Here is a 22,643-nt window from a genome sequence, read left to right as displayed (position 1 = left end):
CTCTCTCAACTCTCTCTCTATACTCTCTCAACTCTCTCTCTATACTCTCTCAACTCTCTCTCTATACTCTCTCTACTCTCTCTCTATACTCTCTCTACTCTCTCTCTATACTCTCTCTACTCTCTCTCTATACTCTCTCTCTACTCTCTCTCTATACTCTCTCTCTACTCTCTATTCTCACTCTGTACTCTTTCTTTATACTCTCTCATCAATACTCTCTCTATTCTCCCTCTATACTCTCACTCTATATATGTGTATATATAAATATGTGTGTATATGTATACGTGTGTGTGTGTGTGTGTGTGTATATATATACATACATACAGTTGAAGTTGGAAGTTTACATACATTTAGGTTGGAGTCATTAAAACTAGTGTTTCAACCACTCCACACATTTCTTGTTAACAAACTATAGTTTTGGCAAGTCGGTTAGGATATCTACTTTGTGCATGACACAAGTAATGTTTCCAACAATTGTTTAGACAGATTATTTCACTTAAAATTCACTGTATCACAATTCCAGTGGGTCAGAAGTTTACATACACTAAGTTGACAGTGCCTTTAAAGAGCTTGGAAAATTCCAGAAAATTATGTCATGGCTTTAGAAGCTTCTGATAGGCTAATTGACATAATTTGAGTCAATTGGAGGTGTACCTGTGAATGTATTTCGAGGCCTACCTTCAAACTCAGTGCCTCTTCTCTTGACATCATGGGAAAATCAAAAGAAATCAGCCAAGACATCACAACAACAAAAAATGTAGACCACCACAAGTCTGGTTCATCCTTGGAAGCAATTTCCAAATGCCTGAGCGTACCACGTTCATCTGTACAAACAATAGTACGCAAGTATAAACATCATGGGACCACGCAGCCGTCATACCGCTCAGGAAGGAGACGCGTTATGTCTCCTAGAAATGAATGCACTTTGGTGCGAAAAGTGCAAATCAATCCCGGAACAACAGCAAAGGACCTTCTGAAAATGCTGGAGGAAACCGGTACAAAAGTATTTATGTCCACAGTACAGCATAGACATAACATGAAAGGCCGCTCAGCAAGGAAGAAGCCACTGCTCCAAAACATCCCAAAAAAGCCAGACTACGGTTTGCAACTGCACATGGGGACAAAGATCGTACTTTTTGGAGAAATGTCCTCTGGTCTGTTGAAACAAAAATATAACTGTTTGGCCATAATGACCATCGTTATGTTTGGAGGAAAAAGGGGGAAGCTTGCAAGCCGAAGAACTCCATCCCAACCGTGAAAGACAGGGGTGGCAGCATCATGTTGTGGAGGTGCTTTGCTGCAGGAGGGACTGGTGCACTTCACAAAATAGATGGCATCATGAGGGAGTTAAATGATGTTGATATATTGAAGCAACATCTCAAGACATCAGTCAGGAAGTTAAAGCTTGGTCGCAAATGAGTCTTCCAAATGGACAATGACCCCAAGCATACTTCCAAAGTTGTGGCAAAATGGCTTAAGGACAACAGTCAAGGTATTGAGCACTGTCAGGGCAATTGTTAAATGCAAAAGATATGGAACAGTTGAAAACCTCATGGGTAGAGGACGCAAATGCATTTTTCCCCCCAGGATAGGGAGGAGGATGGTGAGAGAAGCAACAAAATCCCCAAGAATCACTATAAAAGAATTGCAGGCCTTGGTGGCGTCTTGGGGTCACCAGGTTTCAGAAAGCACCATTAGACGCCACAACCACAGGCTCTTTGGAAGGGTTGCCAGAAGAAAGCCCTTTCTGACCACAAGACACAGACGCAAGCACTTGGAGTTTGCCAAACGTCCTTTCAATTATGACTGGAAGAAGGTGCTCTGGTCAGATGAGACCAAAATTAAACGTTTTGGTCAGATACAGCATCAGCATGTTTGGCGTCGAAACAGAGATGTATACAAGGAGAGGCACCTCATTCCCACGGTGAAATATAGAGGGGGATCAGTGATGTTTTGGGGCTGTTTTAATTCCAGAGGTCCAGGGGCACTGGTTAAGATTGATGGCATAATGAATTCCACCAAGTATCAGGCAATTTTGGCTGACAATCTGGTTGCCTCTGCCAGAAGGCTGGGACTTGGCCGTAGGTGGACTTTCCAACAAGACAATGACCCAAAACATACAAGATCCACACAGAAATGGTTCTGTGACAACAAAATCAATGTTCTGCCATGGCCATCTCAGTTGCCGGACCTCAATCCAATCGAAAACCTGTGGGCTGAGTGGAAGAGGGCAGTTGATAAGCACAAACCCAAGAATGTGAAGGATCTTGAAAGGATCTGAATAGAGGAATGGTCCAAAACCCCTCCAAATGTGTTCCTTAACCTTGTCAAACATTACAGGAAAAGACTCCATGCTGTTTTCCTTTTCCTTGCCAGAGGTTGCACTAAGTACTAAATGAGGAGTGCCAATAATTATGAAACCTTGATTTTGGTTCAATTTATTTTGTATTAAATAATTGTATGATTTTGGTTACAAAATACAGTATAAGTACAGTATTTCTCACATGTTGGTATTTTGAGTTTCTCTATAATTATAATTTTTTATATTTTTTAAAGTATTGTTTGTGCATTGCCAGTCAGGGGTGCCAGTAATTTTGGAGCCCGCTGTATGTATGTGTGTGTGTGTGTGTGTGTGTGTGTGTGTGTGTGTGTGTGTGTGTGTGTGTGTGTGTGTGTGTGTGTGTGTGTGTGTGTGTGTGTGTGTGTGTGTGTGTGTGTGTGTGTGTGTGTGTGTGTGTGTGTGTGTGTGTGTGTGTGTGTGTGTGTGTGTGTGTGTGTGTGTGTGTATGTTACACACACACACATACATACACTGTCTCTATATATACATTGCCTTCGAAAAGTATTCTATTCAGACCCCTTGACTTTTTCCACATTTTGTTACGTTGCAGCCTTATTCTAACATGTTTTAAAAAATACATAAATCCTCGTGACAAAGCAAAAACTGGTTTTTAGAAATGTATAAAATGCACCTATTCAGACCCTTTGCTATGAGACTTGAAATTGAGATGTTTCTACAACTTGATTGGAGTCCCCCTATGGTAAATTCAATTGATTGGACATGATTTGGAAAGGCATACACTGGTCTTTATAAGGTCCCACAGTTGACAGTGTGTGTCAGAACTAAAACCAAGCCATGAAGTCGAAGGAATTGTCCGTAGAGCTCCAATACAGGATTGTGTCGAGGCACAGATCTGGGGAAGGGTACAAAAAAATGTCTGCAGCATTGAAGGTCCCCAAGAACACAGTGGCCTCCATCATTCTTAAATGGAAGAAGTCTGGAATCACCAAAACTCTTCCTAGAACTGGCCACCCGGCCAAACGGAGCAATCAGGAGAAAGGCCTTGGTCAGGGAGGTGACCAAGAACCCGATGGTCACTCCGACAGAGCTCTAGAGTTCCTCTGTGGAGAAGGGAGAACCTTCCAGAAGGACAACCATCTCTGCAGCACTCCACCAATCAGGCCTTTATGGTAGAGTGGCCACTCCTCAGTAAAAGGCACATGACAGCCCGCTTGGAGTTTTCCAAAAGGCACCAAAAGACTCTCAGACCATGAGAAACAAGATTCTCTGGTCTGATGAAACCAAGATTGAACTCTTTGGCCTGAATGACAAGCGTAACGTCTGGAGGAAACCTGGCACCATCCCTACTGTGAAGCATGGGGGTTGCGGTATCATGCTGTGGGGATGTTTTTCAGTGGCAGAGACTGGGAGACTAGTCAGGATCGAGGGAAAGATGAACGGAGCAAAGTACAGAGAGATCCTTGATGAAAACCTGCTCCAGACCACTCAGGACCTCAGACTGGGGCGAAGGTTCACCTTCCAACAGGACAACGACCCTAAGCACACAGCCAAGACAACGCTGGAGTGGCTTCGGGACAAGTCTCTGAATGAGCCTGGACTTGAACCCGATCGAACATTTCTGGAGAGACATGAAAATAGCAGTTCCAAGAGTGTGCAAAGCTGTCATCAAGTCAAAGGGTGGCTACTTTGAAGAGTCCCAAACACTTTTTTGGTTACTTCATGATTCCATATGTGTTATTTCATAGTTTTGATGTCTTCACTATTATTCTAAACTAAGCAAAAATAGAAACGTCCTGTCGCTGTCAACTGCATTAATTTTCAGCAAACTTAACATTTGTAAATATTTGTATGAACCTAACACTATTCAACAACTGGGACATAGACTGAACAATTTCCACAGACATGTGACTAACAGATATGGAATAATGTGTCCCTGAACAAAGGGTTTGGGGGGGGGTCAAAATCAAAAGTAACAGTCGGTATCTGGTGTGGCCACCAACTGTATTAAGTACTGCAGTGCATCTCCTCCTCATGGACTGCACCAGATTTGCCAGTTCTTGCTATGAGATGTTACCCCGCTCTTCCACCAAGGCACCTGCATGTTCCTGGACATTTCTGGGGGGAATGGCCCTAGCCCTCACCCTCCGATCCAACAGGTCCCAGACTTGCTCAATGGGATTTCGATCTGGGCTCTTCGCTGGCCATGGCAGAACACTGACATTCCTGTCTTGCAGGGAATCACACACAGAAAGAGCAGTATGGCTGGTGACATTATCATGCTGGAGGGTCATGTCAGGATGCAGGAAGGGTACCACACGAGGGAGGAGGATGTCTTTCCTGTAACGCACAGCTTTGAGATTGCCTGCAATGATAACAAGCTCAGTCCGATGACGCTGTGACACACCGCCCCAGACCATGACGGACCCTCCACCTCCAAATCGATCCCGCTCCAGAGTACAGGCCTCATTCCTTTGACGATAAACGTGAAGCTGACCATGACCCCTTGTGAGACAAAACAGCGACTCGTCAGTGAAGAGCACCTTTTGCCAGTCCTGTCTGGTCCAGCGATGGTGGGTTTGTGCCCATAGGCGACGTTGTTACCGGTGATGCCTGATGAGGACCTGCCTTACAACAGGCCTACAAGCCCTCAGTCCAGCCTCTCTCAGCCTATTGCGGACAGTCTGAGCACTAATAGAGGGATTGTGCGTTCCTGGTTTAACTCGGGCAATTGTTGTTGCTATCTTGTACCTGTCCCACAGGTGTGATGTTCGGATGTACCAATCCTGTGCAGGTGCTGTTACACGTGGTCTGCTACTGCGAGGACAATCAGCTGTCTGTCCTGTCTCCCTGTAGCGCTGTCTTAGGCGTCTCACAGTACGGACATTGCAATTTATTGCCCTGGCCACATCTGCAGTCCTCATGCCTCCTTGCAGCATTCCTAAGGCACGTTCACGCAGATGAGCAGGGACCTTGGGCATCTTTATTTTGATGTTTTTCAGAGTCAGTAGAAAGGCCTCATTAGTGTCCTAAGTTTTTCAACTGTGACCTTAATTGCCTACCGTCTGTGAGCTGTTAGCGGGATTTCAGCTGTAAGAAGTTAAGACACTAACGGGATTGATATGACAACAGCCAGTGAAAGTGCAGGGCGCCAAATTCAAACAGAAATCTCATTATTAAAATTCCTCAAACATATTTGACACCATTTTAAAGAAACTTGTTAATCACACCACAGTGTCCGATTTCAAAAAGGCTTTACGACGAAAGCACACCAAACGATTATGTTAGGTCAGCACCTAGTCACAGAAAAACAGCCATTTTTCCAGCCAAAGAGATGAGTCACAAAAAGCAGAAATAGAGATAAAATTAATCACTAACCTTTGATGATCTTCATCAGATGACTCATAGGACATCATGTTACACAATACATGTATGTTTTGTTCGATAAAGTTCATATTTATATCCAGAAATCTCAGTTTACATTGGTGCGTTGTGTTCAGTACTGTTATGCTTCCAAAACATCTGGTGATTTTGCAGAGCCACAGCAATTTACAGAAATACTCATAATAAACATTGATAGAAGATACAAGTGTTATGCATGGATTTATAGATCCACTTCTCCTTAAAGCAACCACTGTGTCAGATTTCAAAAAAGCTTTATGGAAAAAGCACACCATAAAATAATCTGAGTACGGCGCTCAGACACAAAAACAAGCCATACAGATACCCGCCATGTTGTGGAGTCAACAGAAGTCAGAAATAGCATTATAAATATTCACTTACCTTTGATGATCTTCATCAGAATGCACTCCCAGGAATCCCAGTTCGACAAAAAACTTTTTTTTTTGTTTTGTTCGATAAAGTTCATAATTTCTGTCCAAATGCCTCCTTTTTGTTTGCGCGTTTTGTTCACAAATCCAAATTCATGAGGTGCGAGCAGTAGGTCCAGACATAGTCAAAAAGTTCAGTTACAGTTTGTAGAAACAAACAATGTATAGAATCAATCTTTAGGATGTTTTTAACATAAATCTTCAATAATGTTTCAACCGGAGAATTCCTTTGTCTTTAGAAATGCAATGGAACGCCGCTAACTCTCACGGGAGACTGAGCTCATGGCACTCTGCCAGAGCTCTGGTTGAAACAGCTCTCATTCTCTCCCCTTCACAGTAGTAGCCTCAAACAAGGTTCTAAAGACTGTTGACATCTAGTGGAAGCCTTAGTGTAAATTTGGTCCGATTGCACTTCCTATCTTGGATAGGCAAAGAGTTGAAAAACTACAAACCTCAGATTTCCCACTTCCTGGTTGGATTTTCTTCTCAGGTTTTTGCCTGCCGTATGAGTTCTGTTATACTCAGACATCATTCAAACAGTTTTAGAAACTTCAGAGTGTTTTCTATCCAAATCTACTAATAATATTGCATATCTTAGCTTCTGGGCCTGAGTAGCAGGCAGTTTACTCTGGGCACCTTATTCATCCAAGCTACTCAATACTGCCTCCCAGCCAAAAGAAGTTAACGATCGTTCCACAGATGCATGTTCATTAATTGTTTATGGTTCATTGAACAAGCATGGGAAACGGTGTTTAAACCCTTTACAATGAAGATCTGTGAAGTTATTTGGATTTTTACGAATTATCTTTGAAAGACAGGGTGCTGAACATTTATTTTTTTGCTGAGTTTACAATGTAGAAAATAGTAAAAAATAAACCCTTGAATAACTAGGTGTCTCCAAACCTTTGACTGATACTGTATATACTCTCTCTATATATAGATATACTCTCTGCCTCTCAAACTCTCTATTCTTTCTCTCTCCCTCTACTCTATATGCTCTTTTTTTATATGCACTCTCTCTCTACACTCTCCTACACACTCACTCTCTCTCTACATTCTCTCCTACACACTCACTCTCCCCCTATACTCTCTCTCTACACTCTCTCCTACACACTCTCACTCTCCCTCTATACTCTCTCTAAACTCTCCTACACACTCTCTCTACACTCACTCTCCCTCTATACTCTCTCTACACTCTCTCCTACACACTCTATTAATACACTGACTCACTCTCCCTCTATACTCTCTCCTACACACTCTTATTACACTCACTCTCCCTCTATACTCTCTCTCTACACACTCTCTTAATACACTCACTCTCCCTCTATACTCTCTCTACACTCTCTCCTACACACTCTTAATACACTCACTCTCCCTCTATACTCTCTCTCTACACTCTCTTAATACACTCACTCTCCCTCTATACTCTCTCCACACTCTCTTAATACACTCACTCTTAATACACTCACTCTCCCTCTATACTCTCTCTCTACACACTCTATTAATACACTCCCTCTCCCTCTATACTCTCTCTCTCTACACACTCTCTTAATACACTCACTCTCCCTCTATACTCTCTCTACACTCTCTCCTACACACTCTCTTAATACACTCACTCTCCCTCTATACTCTCTCTGCACACTCTCTTAATACACTCACTCTCCCTCTATACTCTCTCCTACACTCTCTTAATACACTCACTCTCCCTCTATACACTCTCTTAATACACTCACTCTCCCTCTATACTCTCTCTCTACACTCTCTTATTACACTCACTCTCCCTCTATACTCTCTCCTACACACTCTTAATACACTCACTCTCCCTCTATACTCTCTCTCTACACTCTCTTATTACACTCACTCTCCCTCTATACTCTCTCTCTACACTCTCTTAATACACTCACTCTCCCTCTATACTCTCTCTTTCTTTGTACTCTCTACTATCTCTCTACACTTTCTCTATACTCTTAATACACTCTCTCCCTCTACCTCTCTACATTCTCTCTCTACTCACTCCTTTTCTCTATACTCTCTCTCTCTACTCACTCCCTTTCTCTATACTCTCTCCCTCTACCTCTCTACTCAGTCCCTTTCTCTATACTCTACCTCTACCTCTACCTCTATACTCTCTCTACACTCTCTCTACACTCTCTTAATACACTCTCTCCCTCTACCTCTCTACATTCTCTCTCTACTCACTCCCTTTCTTTATACTCTCTCTACACTCTCTTTATACTCTTTCCTTCCTCTGTATCTCACTTTTAACTTCCTGTCCCAGTGTTCCTATTAGTCGTAGTTCACATGGAATTTAATTATGTGACATTAAGTACTAAACCTGTTCATTAATTCACCCCCTCCCCAGCCAAGAGACGGGGAGCCTCTTGTGACGGTGCTAGCTGAGGGTCCTATCAGGGTTAGGGAGGGCCACTTCTCCCGGCCGCGGGGCAGCTCTGACTTGCTGCGGGCCCCCAACCGCTTCCCTGTCCCCGAGAGCAGGGTGGTGCTACGAGAGGTGTCTGTCGTCTGGCATCTGTACGGAGGGAGAGACTTCGGGGGCAAGGCCATGTCTACACACACGCAGCATGGAAACAGGTCCCTATGCACACATGTACACACAACCCAGCAACAGGCACTTGAATTTGGAAGATTTCTCTTACTGATCATCAAGCTCCTCTCTCTCTCTCCCTACCCTCTTGCTCTCTAGGGGTCGCACTGCCCCGTCTGGGATGCGTGGATCCCCGTCCCGCTCCACTGCTCCGTCCCGGCCTCAGAACTCGTGGCGCTGGGCTGGAGGCGGTGGACGTCAACACAACTTGCTCATGGAGATCCAGCTCACCAAGGTAGGGAGAGTATGTACACTACATAACCGAAAGTATGTGGACACCTGCTCATCGAACATCTCATTCTAAAATCATGGGCATTAATATGGAGTTGGTCTATAACAGCCTCCACTCTTCTGGGAAGGCTTTCCACTAGATGTTGGAACATTGCTGCGGGGACTTTCTTCCATTGAGCGACGAGCATTAGTGAAGTCGGGCACTGATGTTGGGCGATTAGGCCTGGCTCGCAGTCAGCGTTACAATTAATCACAAAGGTGTTTGTTGGGGTTGAGGTCAGGGCCCTGTGCAGGCCATTCAAGTTCTTCCACACCGATCTCAACAAACCATTTCTGTATGGACCTCACTTTGTTCACGGGGGCATTGTCACGTTGAAACAGGAAAGGGCCTGCCTCAAACTGTTGCCACAAAGTTGGAAGCACAAAATCGTCTTGAATGTCATTGTATGCTGTAGCATTAAGATTTCCCTTCACTGGAACTAAGGGTTCTAGGCTGAACAATGAAAAGCAGCCCCAAACCATTATTCCTCCTCCACCAAACCTTGCAATTGGCACTATTCATTTGGGCAGGTAGTGTTTCCCTGGCATTCGCCAAACCAAGATTCGTCCAAATGTGATTCATCACTCCAGAGAACGCGTTTCCACTGCTCCAGAATCCAATGGCGGTGAGCTTTAGCATTGTGCATGGTGCTCTGTGAGCTTGTGTGGCCTACCACTTCGCGGCTGAGCCGTTGTTGCTCCTAGACATGTCCACTTCACAATAACAGCACTTACAGTTGACTGGGGCAGTTCTAGCACGGCAAAAATTTGACGAACTGACTTGTTGGAAAGCTGGCATCCTATGACGGTGCCACGTTGAAGTCACTGAGCTCTTCAGTGAGGCCATTCTACTGCCAATGTTTGTCTATGGAGATTGCATGGCTTTGTGCTCGATTTTATACATCTGTCAGCAACAGGTGTGGCTCAAATAGCCGAATCCACTCATTTGAAGGGTGTCCACATACTTGTGTGTGTGTATATATAATGTATGTAACTTGAAAAATACAGCCAGTATGATGCTGTGTTTTGCATCATACCAGCTGTATTTCTGTGTTCTGAAAGTTATAAATCTTAAACTTGATTGCCGACATGCAAAACATTTTGGGACTATATAAACAATGGACTAACGAAACAAATACCAAAATGTTTTTTAGAGTGGAGTTTTCCTTTAACCATACTGTGAGTGTGTGGTAATAAAGCCATAAGACCTGACTGTGACAGAGGTGATACAACATTTATGCCACTGTAGTGGTTGGGGGTTAACTAACCACGTTGTAGTGGTTGGGGGTTAACTAACCATGTTGTAGTGGTTGGGGGTTAACTAACCATGTTGTAGTGGTTGGGGGTTAACTAACCATGTTGTAGTGGTTGGGGGTTAACTAACCATGTTGTAGTGGTTGGGGGTTAACTAACCATGTTGTAGTGGTTGGGGGTTAACTAACCATGTTGTAGTGGTTGGGGGTTAACTAACCACGTTGTAGTGGTTGGGGGTTAACTAACCACGTTGTAGTGGTTGGGGGTTAACTAACCACGTTGTAGTGGTTGGGGGTTAACTAACCACGTTGTAGTGGTTGGGGGTTAACTAACCACGTTGTAGTGGTTGGGGGTTAACTAACCACGTTGTAGTGGTTGGGGGTTAACTAACCACGTTGTAGTGGTTGGGGGTTAACTAACCACGTTGTAGTGGTTGGGGGTTAACTAACCACGTTGTAGTGGTTGGGGGTTAACTAACCACGTTGTAGTGGTTGGGGGTTAACTAACCACGTTGTAGTGGTTGGGGGTTAACTAACCACGTTGTAGTGGTTGGGGGTTAACTAACCACGTTGTAGTGGTTGGGGGTTAACTAACCACGTTGTAGTGGTTGGGGGTTAACTAACCACGTTGTAGTGGTTGGGGGTTAACTAACCACGTTGTAGTGGTTGGGGGTTAACTAACCACGTTGTAGTGGTTGGGGGTTAACTAACCACGTTGTAGTGGTTGGGGGTTAACTAACCACGTTGTAGTGGTTGGGGGTTAACTAACCACGTTGTAGTGGTTGGGGGTTAACTAACCACGTTGTAGTGGTTGGGGGTTAACTAACCACGTTGTAGTGGTTGGGGGTTAACTAACCACGTTGTAGTGGTTGGGGGTTAACTAACCACGTTGTAGTGGTTGGGGGTTAACTAACCACGTTGTAGTGGTTGGGGGTTAACTAACCACGTTGTAGTGGTTGGGGGTTAACTAACCACGTTGTAGTGGTTGGGGGTTAACTAACCACGTTGTAGTGGTTGGGGGTTAACTAACCACGTTGTAGTGGTTGGGGCAGATCTAGCAAACTGACTTGTTGGAAAGGTGGCATCCTATGACGGTGCCAACTTGAAAGTCACTGAGCTCTTCAGTAAGGACATTCTACTGCCAATGTTTGTTCATGGAGATTGCATTGCTGTGTGCTCGATTTTATACACCTGTCAGCAACGGGTGTGGCTCAAATAGCCAAATCCACTCATTTGAAAGGATGTCCTATATATACAAAACTATGTGTGTGCAAGGTGTGTCCTTACAGTACTTGCCTTTGATTATTTTCTCCGTACAAACTAGAACGCTAATTAATTTTCCCCATCATAAGGATATGTTCAGTTCAAGTGTAGCATAAGTGTCAACCAGTCCTTTTGTTAAAGTGGAGACAGTAAAAAGCTACATAACAAAAGCAAAAAGCTGCACTAATTGTTTGCATCCATTTAGTTAAATGTGTCATTCCTGTTCAAGGTGAGCTTCCAACACGAGTCCTACCCAGTGGTGGTGTCTGCAGCTGGGCCGGCTCTGGAGGGAGAGGGGCCTGGGGTCGGGGCTGTGGGGGAGCAGCCTCTGTCCCGCCAGGTGTTCATTGTTCAGGAGCTGGAGGTACGCGACCGCCTGGCCTCGTCCCAGCTTAACAAGTTCCTCTACTTGTACACCAGCGAGAGCATGCCCCGCAGGACACACTCCAACATGGTGAGAGAAGAGGCTTTTTAAAGCCGTTTATCATTATTTCCTTTCCGTTGTGAAAATCTGTTCTTATTAATGATTCTCATTTCCAAGGGAATTCTAAAGTTTTCTCTGAGATTTGGTTTGTTGTAATCCTACCTAATGTGTTGTCTATGTCTGTGTTCCAGTTAACAGTGAAGGCCCTGCAGGTGTGTCCAGACGCTGGTGTAGGTGGTCCAGAGTGTTGTTTAAGAGTGAGCCTCCTCCCCCTCCGACTCAACATCGACCAGGATGCCTTGTTCTTCCTGAAGGATTTCTTCAGTAGTCTGGCTGCTGGAGTTAACCCCTACCTGCCTGTGGACCCTGCAGCTGAGAGTGAGCATCTTCACTGTGTCCTCTGTACTCTACATAATAAGTAGGGTCACATGGAAAAGGAAGAACATCATGCATAGCATACATGGTGCTCTGTATCATGTATCTCCTCCTCACCCACTTGATACTTTCTCCTGTTTTCTGAATTTTCTCTTTTCTCTCTTTCCTGTCACAGTGAAGACAGACCCTTCCCAGAAGCCTGCTGAGGATGGGGTCAGTGGCACGGAGACCACTGCTGGTCTGGGTCCTGACCTCACCACTTCTGTAGAAACCACCTATAGCGAGCAGAGCTCCTCGTCCGCTGGCTCCACCTCTTCCGCTGATCAGCCAATCTACTTCCGGTAATTAACTTCATCCTCCCAAAGAGTCAATCTACAGTCTATTTAGAATATGTGGACATTATTTATACGTTGTCTTTCCTTCTCTTTCGAAGGGAGTTCCGTTTCACCTCTGAAGTGCCCATCTGGCTGGACTACCAGGGCAAGCATGTGGTCATTGAGCAGGTGAAAGGACAAAGAACATTTTAACTACGAACACAGTGAACTCATCTCTGTGGTTATATTTTGTTATGACACACACGTGACATTTGCTATGTGATTCTTTCCTAGGGGACGTTTGCTGGGATTCTTATTGGTCTGGCCCAGCTGAACTGCTCTGAGCTGAAGCTGAAGAGACTCTGCTGCCGACATGGGTACAACAACACGAACTCTGGGGTTTCTCTGTAGTCTGAAGCAAGTGTCTTTTTCATAACGCTTTTCTCTAATATCTCTTCCTTATAGACTTCTAGGCGTAGATAAGGTGATTCAGTACGCTGTCACTGAGTGGCTGACAGACATCAGGAAGAACCAGCTGCCAGGCATTCTGGGAGGTCTAGGCCCCATGCACTCTGTAGTTCAGCTGTGTAAGTACAGGACAGGACGTCACTTGTTTGGTGATCTTTGTTTCTTGGCTTCTTTGCTATTGTCCCTTTAGTAGTTCCTGAGTTATCACCATAGTAATAGATTTGTTCTCTTGCAGTGTGGTTATAGCTAGCATACTCTCACAACCTCATTTAGTGTTGATCTCATTTGTTTTTTGTGTAACTTTCTCTCTCTAGTCCATGGAGTGAGGGACTTGTTCTGGATGCCCATAGAGCAGTACAGGCGGGACGGCCGCATTATCCGGGGTCTCCAGCGGGGGGCTGCGTCCTTCGGCACCTCCACTGCCTCTGCTGCTCTGGAGCTCAGCAACAGACTGGTGCAGGCCATACAGGTACTACTGACCTCTAACCACAGACAGATCAGCTGGCTACAGACTGTCTGTAAGCCATACAGCGGTAGAATACCAATCAAACAAGCATAGACATATAGGTTGAAACAATGCATTCTATGTACCACACCCTATACACTAACCTTAGTCACATGTCATAGATTGCGGCCAAAGGGTTAGCATACCTAAACCATGTAGGAAAGAACTGAATGACTAGTAGCAACCGTATGGGTAGAAGCCACTGGGACCAGTAATACAGGTTCCTCCATTGCTACGATGTGCCTTACTCTCCTGAAGTGTTGTAATATTCCTACGGTTTCTCCTCTAGGCCACAGCAGAGACGGTGTATGACATCCTGTCCCCAACGCCCCCCCTGAACCGTTACATCACAGAGGGCCGACGGCCCTCCAACCGGTCCCGCCGCGCCCACCAGCCTGCCGACCTCAGAGAGGGCGTAGCTAAGGCCTATGACACCGTCAGAGAAGTACGTGTTCTACTGATCAACAATTCAATCAATAATTGTTCATTTAAGTCAACCACTTTAGAATAATAGCAACAACAAAAGGCTTAGCACTTTCATTTAAACACACAAACTTCTCTTCCTCTGTCTGTTTCCAAGGGCATGCTGGACACAGCTCAGACGCTATGTGACGTGGCGTCTCGCGGGCATGAGCAGAAAGGCCTGCCTGGTGCTGTGGGTGGAGTCCTGCGGCAGATCCCACCCACCGTGGTCCGTCCCCTAATAGTGGCCTCTGAGGCAACGTCCAACCTACTGGGGGGTATCCGGAACCAGATCAAGCCAGATGCACGGAAGGAGGACTTCTTAAAATGGCGCTCTGAAGAAGGCCAAGAGTGATGATTCTGGGGGATTGAAGGTTAAAGAAATGGGGGGGAAATTGTTATGTGTGTGAACAGATGAAGGGAGTGAATGTGTGAAAACGTGAGTTTAAATTATTATTTTTAAACTACTGCAGAGTGATTGACACCCAGTATTTTATGTGGTTCCATATGGATCAAGACAAAACAATTGTATCTCTTTCTTCAATGCAATCAAATAGAGCTCAGTTCAGTTCACTATCCTTGCAGCAGTACGTCCATGATGAGGATACTCTACCTTTATTAGTATGTCAACATATCACTGTCATTCTGGGCTGTCTTCATCTTTAGATGTCAAAGGGCAAACAGGGCTCTAGTCTAGTATAAAGTCTGTAGTAGTGGTAGGTGGGATTAAACATGTTAATCAGTAGCTCTCACAGTCTTCTGTTGATCAGACTATGGGCCGGTTTCCCAGTTTGAGATTACACCTATTCCTGGACTAAAAAGCACTTTGAATGGCGATCCTTAATTGAGCATGCATTTAAGGAGTAGGCTTAATCCGAGTCTGGGAAATCATTCTATTGAGCCCAAATCGGTGTCCACAGGGATTGGATGGTAATATCCGTCTCTCCTGGAGTCATGGCGACTGAAAGACTGATATAGTGGCCTTAGCTGAGATACTTCCAGATAGCTGTTAATCAAAACCTAAAAACACAATTGTGGGATTGTTCCATCCTAGCCTGCACACATGCCCACCCCAGCGTTGTTTGTGCCATAAATTTGTTCAATGACGGGTTCCCTGGCCTCTCCTCCTTTGGTTGTGTTTAGTTTTATCGCCTTCCTGAAACCTATACTCATCTCTCTGTATGCTTACTTATTCATATTTGACCTGTGGAAACAATGACCTGGGCCTGGTTGTGTTAACTAAATGCAGTCATGGGAGAATTTGGACGATGAACTGAATGAACTAGAGAAACGTCCTTTCCTCTATGTCAAATGGCTTCGCTTGAGTTGAATGCTTGCCAGCGCTTGGTCATCTGATTTGTACTTACAGTATGTTAACTGTTTATTTTGTCAGATCAAGGAGGTCGCCCTCAGGGCCTTGGACCTTATCACCAGTCTGGTTCCTTCCTCTCAACAGAACAATTTCTTGATTCGTCTCATTAGTTGCCTTCCTCCATTTTTGTATTATGTTAAACTAGTATCATATTCTTTTTGAAAATAAGTGTTGGTGGGATGTGTCTAGAGGGTTAAGATGGGGAGAGAAAAGGGGGATTGTGGTAAAACATTTAACATGATCTTTTGTTCAATACTTTTAAATTGTGTGTGTGAGTGTAATGCATGTTTGTGGGTTAGTGGTTTCTTGTGAGGGTGACCCGTGGGTTGTATTGGTCACAGGTCTGTAATTACCATTTACCTGTAAGAATGACCTGTATAATACCAAGACAATGAGTACAGAAAAATATATACTAAAAAATAAAACAATATAAAAAACGTAACTTCACGGTTTTTGTGATTTTTGGAGGGGACAGTTTACAAAATGTATAAAGGAGTCCTCTGCTTTCCTAAAATAGTTTGTACGATTAGGAAGCTGTTTTAGGATTATTGATGTTTGGGGGAAACTATTCACTGTTGCACAATCGACATTTCCGATCCACATGTAAACGCATTGTTTTTAGTTTGCACAGTAGAGAGTCATAGATATTGTTGATCAATACAGTATATATTGACAAAGTTACCGGTTCTCTCACTTTCCCCCTCAGAAAGCAGATTCGTCGAAAGCGTTTCACAGGGATGCTGGCCCATGTTGACTCCCAATGATTCCCACAGTTGTGTCAAATTGGTTGGATGTTTTAATTGTCTCAAGACTTTAAAATCATTCTTTAACCTGTCTCCTCCCCTTCATCTACACCGATTGAAGTGGATTTAACAGGTGTCATCAATAAGGGATCATAGCTTTCACCTGGTCAGTTTGTCATGGAAAGAGCAAGTGCTCTTTTATGCATTTTTTTTATCCGGTTTGTGCGGATCCCAGGCGACGGAGGTGAGAGTGAGGTGGAGTTCAATCCCATTTTCGTGAGTCATGATCCCCAAATTGGATTGGAGTGTACTGGTTCAGGCGGCTGATGGGGTGAGTGTCTCCGTATGACTACAACTGTCTGGAATGCCAGAGAGTTTCGATTGGACAAATTCAGGTTGCTCCATAGAGAGACAGGGGACGCATCTTTGTGTCAGTGCTATTTTATAGTTCATGTATCAAATCAAATGTTATTTGTCACACGCGCCAAATACAACAGGCGTAGTAGACCTTACAAGCCCGTAACCAACAATGCAGTTAAGAAATTACCTTAAAAAACATACAAATAACAAATAATTAAAGAGCAGCAGTAAATAACAATAGCGTGGCTATATACAGGGGGTACCGGTGTCGAGGTAACATGTACAGTTGAAGTCAGAAGTTTACATACACTTAGGTTGAAGTCATTAAAACTCGTTTTTCAACCACTCCACAAATTTCTTGTTAACAAACTATAGTTTTGGCAAGTCGGTTAGGACATCTACTTTGTGCATGACACACATTTTCCCAACAATTCTTTACAGACAGATTATTTCCCTTATAATTCACTATATCACAATTCCAGTGGGTCAGAAGTTGACATACAGTAAGTTGACTGTGCCTTTAAACAGCTTGGGAAATTCCAGAAAATTATGTCATGGCTTTAGAAGCTTCTGATAGGCTAATTGACATCATTTGAGTCAATTGGAGGTGTACCTGTGGATGTATTTCAAGGCCTACCTTCAATCTCAGTGCCTCTTTGCTTGACATCATGGGAAAATCAAAAGAAATCAGCCAAAAGAATTGTAGACATCCACAGCTCTGGTTCATCATTGGAAGCAATTTCCAAACGCCTGAAGGTACCACATTCATCTGTACAAACAATAGTACGCAAGTATAAACACCATGGGACCACGCAGCCGTCATACCGCTCAGGAAGGACACGCGTTCTGTCTGCTAGAGATGAACGTACTTTGGTGGGAGAAATGCAAATCAATCCCAGAACAACAGCAAATGACCTTGTGGAGATGCTGGAGGAAACGGGTACAAATGTATCTATATTCACAGTAAAACGAGTCCTATAATCGACATAACCTGAAAGGCCACTCAGCAAGGAAGAAGCCTTTGCTCCAAAACCGCCATAAAAGAAACAGACTACAGTTTGCAACTGCACATGGGGAGAAAGATCGTACTTTTTTGAGAAATATGCTCTGGTCTGTTGAAACAAAAATATAACTGTTTGGCCATAATGACCATCATTATGTTTGGAGGAGAAAGGGGATGCTTGCAAGCCGAAGAACACCATCCCAACCGTGAAGCACGGGGGTGGCAGCATCATGTTTTGGGGGTGCTTTGCTGCAGGAGGGACTGGTGTACTTCACAAAATAAATGGCATCATGAGGAAGGAAATTTATGTGGATATATTGAAGCAACATCTCAAGACATCCGTCAGGAAGTTAAAGCTTGGTCGCAAATGGGTCTTCCAAATGGACAAAGACCCCAAGCATACTTCCAAAGTTGTGGCAAAATGGCTTAAGGACAACAAAGTCAAGGTATTGGAGTGGCCATCACAAAGCTCTGACCTCAATCCCATTGAAAATTTGGGGGCAGAAAAAGTGTGTGGCAAGGTGGCCTACAAACCTGACTCAGTTACACAAGCTCTGTCAGGAGGAATGGGCCAAAATTCACCCAACTTATTGTGGAAGGCTACCTGAAACATTTGATCCAAGTTAAACAATTTATAGTCAATGCTACCAAATACAAATTTAGTGTATGTAAACTTCTGACCCACTGGGAATGTGATGAAATAAATAAAAGCTGAAATAAATAATTTCCGCTACTATTATTCTGACATTTCACGTTCTTAAAATAAGGTGGTGATCTTAACTGACCTAAGACACGGAATTTTTACTAGGATTAAATGTCAGGAATTGTGAAACTGAGTTTAAATGTATTTGGCTACGGTGTATGTAAACTTCCGACTTCAACTGTACATGTAGGTAGAGTTATTAAAGTGACTATGCATAGATAATATCAGAGTAGCAGCAGTGTAGAGGGGGGGTCAATGCAAATAGTCTGAGTAGCCATTTGATTAGCTGTTCAGGCTTGGGGGTAGAAGCTGTTTAGAAGCCTCTTGGACCTAGACGTGGTGCTCCGGTACCGCTTGCCGTGTGGTAGCAGAGAGAACAGTCTATGACTAGGGTGGCTGGAGTCTTTGACAATTTTTAGGGCCTTCCTCTGACCGGTGATGTACTGGGCCGTACGCACTACCCTCTGTAGTTCCTTGCGATCGGAGGCCGAGCTGTTGCCATACCAGGCAGTGATGCAACCCGTCAGGATGGTCTCGATGCTGCAGCTGTAGAACCTTTTGAGGATCTGAGGATCCATGCCAAATCTTTTCAGTCTCCTGAGGGGGAATAGGTTTTGTCGTGCCCTCTTCATGACTGTCTTGATGTGCTTGGACCATGTTAGTTTGTTGGTGATGTGGACGCCAAGGTACTTGACGCTCTCAAACTGCTCCACTAAAGCCCCTTCGATGAGAATGTGGGCTTGCTCGGTCCTCCTTTTCCTGTAGTCCACAAGGGGGCAGTGTTCTGGTCTAGAAGCATGGTTTCCACTGCTCCTACAGTTTTGCTTCAGTACTGCAGTTTAACTGACACGGCCTAGAAAGACCCAGATTTTCATACACTGCCACATAGAGAAGTCAGATTTGAACATTCCAAATAAGACATTGTGCGCAAAACATCCATTGAATAATTCAAATAATTGTCGCTTAGGCTGATATGTTTTCTCCATCACTTACAGCCGAAGATATTAACATTTTATATCCATCGAATGTCTGCCATGTTTTTGGATGACGTGATGTCATCAGTGCTCGCGATGCTCCCTGTGCACACTGAGTGCTATTGCGTGTGTAATGTTGGTCCGAATAAACCGGGTGCAACCCGGATATAGATGTTTAATGAATTGGCCGTATGCAAACATGAGTAGATCACCTTTTAAACAATGGTCAGACATCTTTGACGCAGTCTCCAGTTATTATTATACCTCAGTGGTGACAGCATGGGCAGCACCATTGAGGCTGTCTCCTTTGTAAAGTAGTCAATTTTGTTCTTCACTATTGGCTGATTCCTCCTGATGACCCAGTTGGACATGACTACAACAGGAGGGATTAGCCAATGAAATTGGAAGTCCCACCCAGTTGACTTCATTAAAATGGTGGATGCCCTCAATTGTTTTGTCTGTGCTAATACGGCCTTTTGTCCACTAGAGGCCTCTATCATTCTCTATGGTCCCTTCCTGTTTGGTTCCGTTTGCTCTGTTTACTACCGTTTGGTTCTTAAACTGAGTCATTTAAAGCTACTGTATCCAACTTAGGTAGAATAGTTAACTAGTCTTACAGCTATTCTTTGGTCTAACTAATACAGATAGATTTTACCAAAATTCTAAGTCTTGATTCTTGTTCTAGTGATTTTGGTTGTATGGCAATATTACTGTCTAATACTAATTCCTAACTGTGGTCTTTCTCCAGCTGGGTCTTCTCCATGGCTCACCTGCAGAACTGGTCACAGACTATGAGAAGAATGAAGACTTCCTGCGTAAAATACACAGGGTTTTGCTGGAGGTGAGGTTCACCATAAATAACCTGATATTGGTCTTCATTACTTGAGTCATAGTTCTATCAACTCCTATTTTGGTGAATAGGATGCATACTGCTTTTATTACTAGGGGAATATGAGGACATCTAGTGGTCAGGTTAGGTAGAGTCCCAGTCACATTCTCTCTGGCTGTTTCATTCTGCTTGATAAATTGTAGGTTGTGTGATTGTAGGTTTCCATTCTTTTCCTATGTAAACACACTGCATTGTGTAACCTATAACCCTATTGGCACTAGGGCTGTGACAATACCAGTATCGCAATATGTTTTCCATGGCAAAAATAAAAACATGAAGCAGACCAAACTCTTTGGTCCTTTAAAAACCTGTTGTATGTAAACTAGTGTGTGCTATAGCTTGGAAATCCATGTGACTCTAGATGACGACATAATGATGTTTGTTTCCAACATTAGAGCTGTTTTCCTAAACAAGTTAAATCTGCTTTGTGTTTTGTTTCCTTGCCATGATACTAACGAGTATCGTCCTGGCCCTAATTGGCACACACACACAGAGAGTAACCACAGGCGATGTGAAGTGTATCTGTCTCTCTTCTGTCCAGGTGAAGGTGCTGGAGGGCTGTCTGCAGTGCCCAGAGTCTGGCCGTGAGTTCCCCATCTCCCGGGGGGTCCCAACATGCTGCTGAATGAGGCATAGAGGAGAGTGGTTGGGGGGGGGGTTGGTTACCCCCAACATGGGCTCTTAGATGTACAGAGAGAAATACACCACTTATCCATACGGTAACCCCCCATTCGCCCTTCTCCACCATCTCACACCAACCATTCATTGTATGGGACTGCTGGCATTAGAAGTGAGGGAAAAAAATGGATTCCTGTTTAAGACTGTATAGGAAGAAATGTATGTTGAAGTGGTTATATAGTACAGTACATGGGGCAATGGGATGTGAATACACCGCCGCCCCCAGAAAACCACAGAACGGATCTGAATGCTTCTGTAACGGATGTGAAATGGCTAGCTAGTTAGCGGGTGCGCGCTAGTAGCATTTCAATCAGTTACGTCACTTGCTCTGAGACTTAAGTAGTGTTGCCCCTTGCTTTGCAAGGGCCTCGGCCTTTGTGGAGCGATGGGTAACGACCGTGCTTCGTGGGCAACCGTTGTTGATGTGTGCAGAGGGTCCCTGGTTCGCGCCCGTGTCGGGGCGAGGGGACGGTTTAAAGTTATACTGTTACATTGATGCTGTTGACCCGGATCACTGGTTGCTGCGGAAAAAAGGAGGAGGTTGAAAGGGGGGTGAGTGTAACGGATGTGAAATGGCTAGCTAGTTAGCGGGTGCGCGCTAGTAGCATTTCAATCAGTTACGTCACTTGCTCTGAGACTTAAGTAGTGTTGCCCCTTGCTTTGCAAGGGCCGTGGCTTTTGTGGAGCGATGGGTAACGCTGCTTCGTGGGTGACTGTTGTCGATGTGTGCAGAGGGTCCCTGGTTCGCGCCCGGGTCGGGGCGAGGGGACGGTTTAAAGTTATACTGTTACACTTCTATGTTGTCCAATATCTGGGAGATGATTTTGTTTTAATTTAATAAAAAGTATAGTTGCTTGGTTTCCTTGCAACCCTAAAATACTTTCCCTTGTAATTAAGTTACCCAGATAAATAAATCCAGGTTCAGACCTCCAATACAGTTAAACATGCACACCGGTAGTATATCCACTCATGAATGAAAGGTAATGTCAAACTGTGATAAATCACCAAACCATGTCCTTGAGTTTGTTTTCGCAGGTCAGGAGAACTGCTGAGAGCTAGATGACGTGGCAATCCATGACTATATTTTGGACTGAGGGAAAGAGAAAAAGCTCCAGCCAGGGATAAGTTGTTTTTGAGGAAGTATTTTTCTACCCACACATTGCAATACCACAATTAACCACTAGGCCCCTTTGATCCATTCACCCCCAGGTCAGACAGTCAGAAGCACTGGCTGTTGCCAAACAACCCTAGATCCACATAGGCAAAATTTGCTGTGGGGGGCACAATGTCTGAAGCTTTGGGGCACAGCATTAACAGTCATGTTGAAACAACAAAGTGTTCCCAATCTTCCCATGCAGTATTATCATTTTTAGAAACCTTGCCAGGAGAGAAAAAAGCCTGCCTGCCCGCCACAAGCTTTTGGGCTGACTGCATCTCATTCTCCCTCTCCCTCCATCTCTCTCTCTCGGTCTCTGTCTCTCTATCGCTCTGTTTTTCTTCTCCCCCTCTCTCTCGCTCATACCTATCCCTTCTACTTACTGCAATTACAGCTTTGGAGCCGAAACTATAATAACAGCATAATGGGACGAGGAAGCTGCAGTAAAAGCCTCTGCTGACAGATTAACAATCCCGGGCTTCTGAACTGTAATTAACAATGAAACTGGCAAGAAGAGGGAGAGAGAAAGACCGAGACATGGTGGGACTGGATAACTGGGCTACTCATTTCTTATAACTGAATGAAAAGATTTCAGTAAGTACTAGGAGTGGGACAAATGGGTTACATTTATGTAGGACACACACTTAGGAGACATGTCACAGTTATGGAAATAACTAAAGGGAAGACAAATGAGACC

General features: G+C 44.2%; 1 protein-coding gene and 1 pseudogene across 1 annotated transcript in view; both read left to right on the top strand.

The window, feature by feature from the left end:
• The window catches only part of LOC129827525 (autophagy-related protein 2 homolog A-like), a 44,649-nt gene extending 28,767 nt beyond the window's left edge, over nt 1-15,882 (top strand). The window contains exons 30-40 of the mRNA XM_055888442.1: nt 8,492-8,721; nt 8,834-8,969; nt 11,750-11,974; nt 12,136-12,322; nt 12,495-12,660; nt 12,753-12,822; nt 12,928-13,010; nt 13,099-13,220; nt 13,416-13,570; nt 13,896-14,051; nt 14,187-15,882. Coding sequence (XP_055744417.1) covers nt 8,492-8,721; nt 8,834-8,969; nt 11,750-11,974; nt 12,136-12,322; nt 12,495-12,660; nt 12,753-12,822; nt 12,928-13,010; nt 13,099-13,220; nt 13,416-13,570; nt 13,896-14,051; nt 14,187-14,423 — 1,767 coding nt within the window. The 3' untranslated portion in view covers nt 14,424-15,882. The remainder of the gene's footprint in view (nt 1-8,491; nt 8,722-8,833; nt 8,970-11,749; nt 11,975-12,135; nt 12,323-12,494; nt 12,661-12,752; nt 12,823-12,927; nt 13,011-13,098; nt 13,221-13,415; nt 13,571-13,895; nt 14,052-14,186) is intronic.
• On the top strand, nt 15,639-21,576 carry LOC129827223 (multifunctional methyltransferase subunit TRM112-like protein; annotated as a pseudogene).
• Nucleotides 21,577-22,643: the final 1,067 nt, after the last annotated feature.

Source organism: Salvelinus fontinalis, chromosome 29 (genome assembly GCF_029448725.1).
Source record: "Salvelinus fontinalis isolate EN_2023a chromosome 29, ASM2944872v1, whole genome shotgun sequence".
In the NCBI taxonomy this organism is placed as follows: domain Eukaryota; kingdom Metazoa; phylum Chordata; class Actinopteri; order Salmoniformes; family Salmonidae; genus Salvelinus; species Salvelinus fontinalis.
Note: the sequence above shows the minus strand (reverse complement) of the source record. Positions and strands in the feature narration are given on the sequence as shown.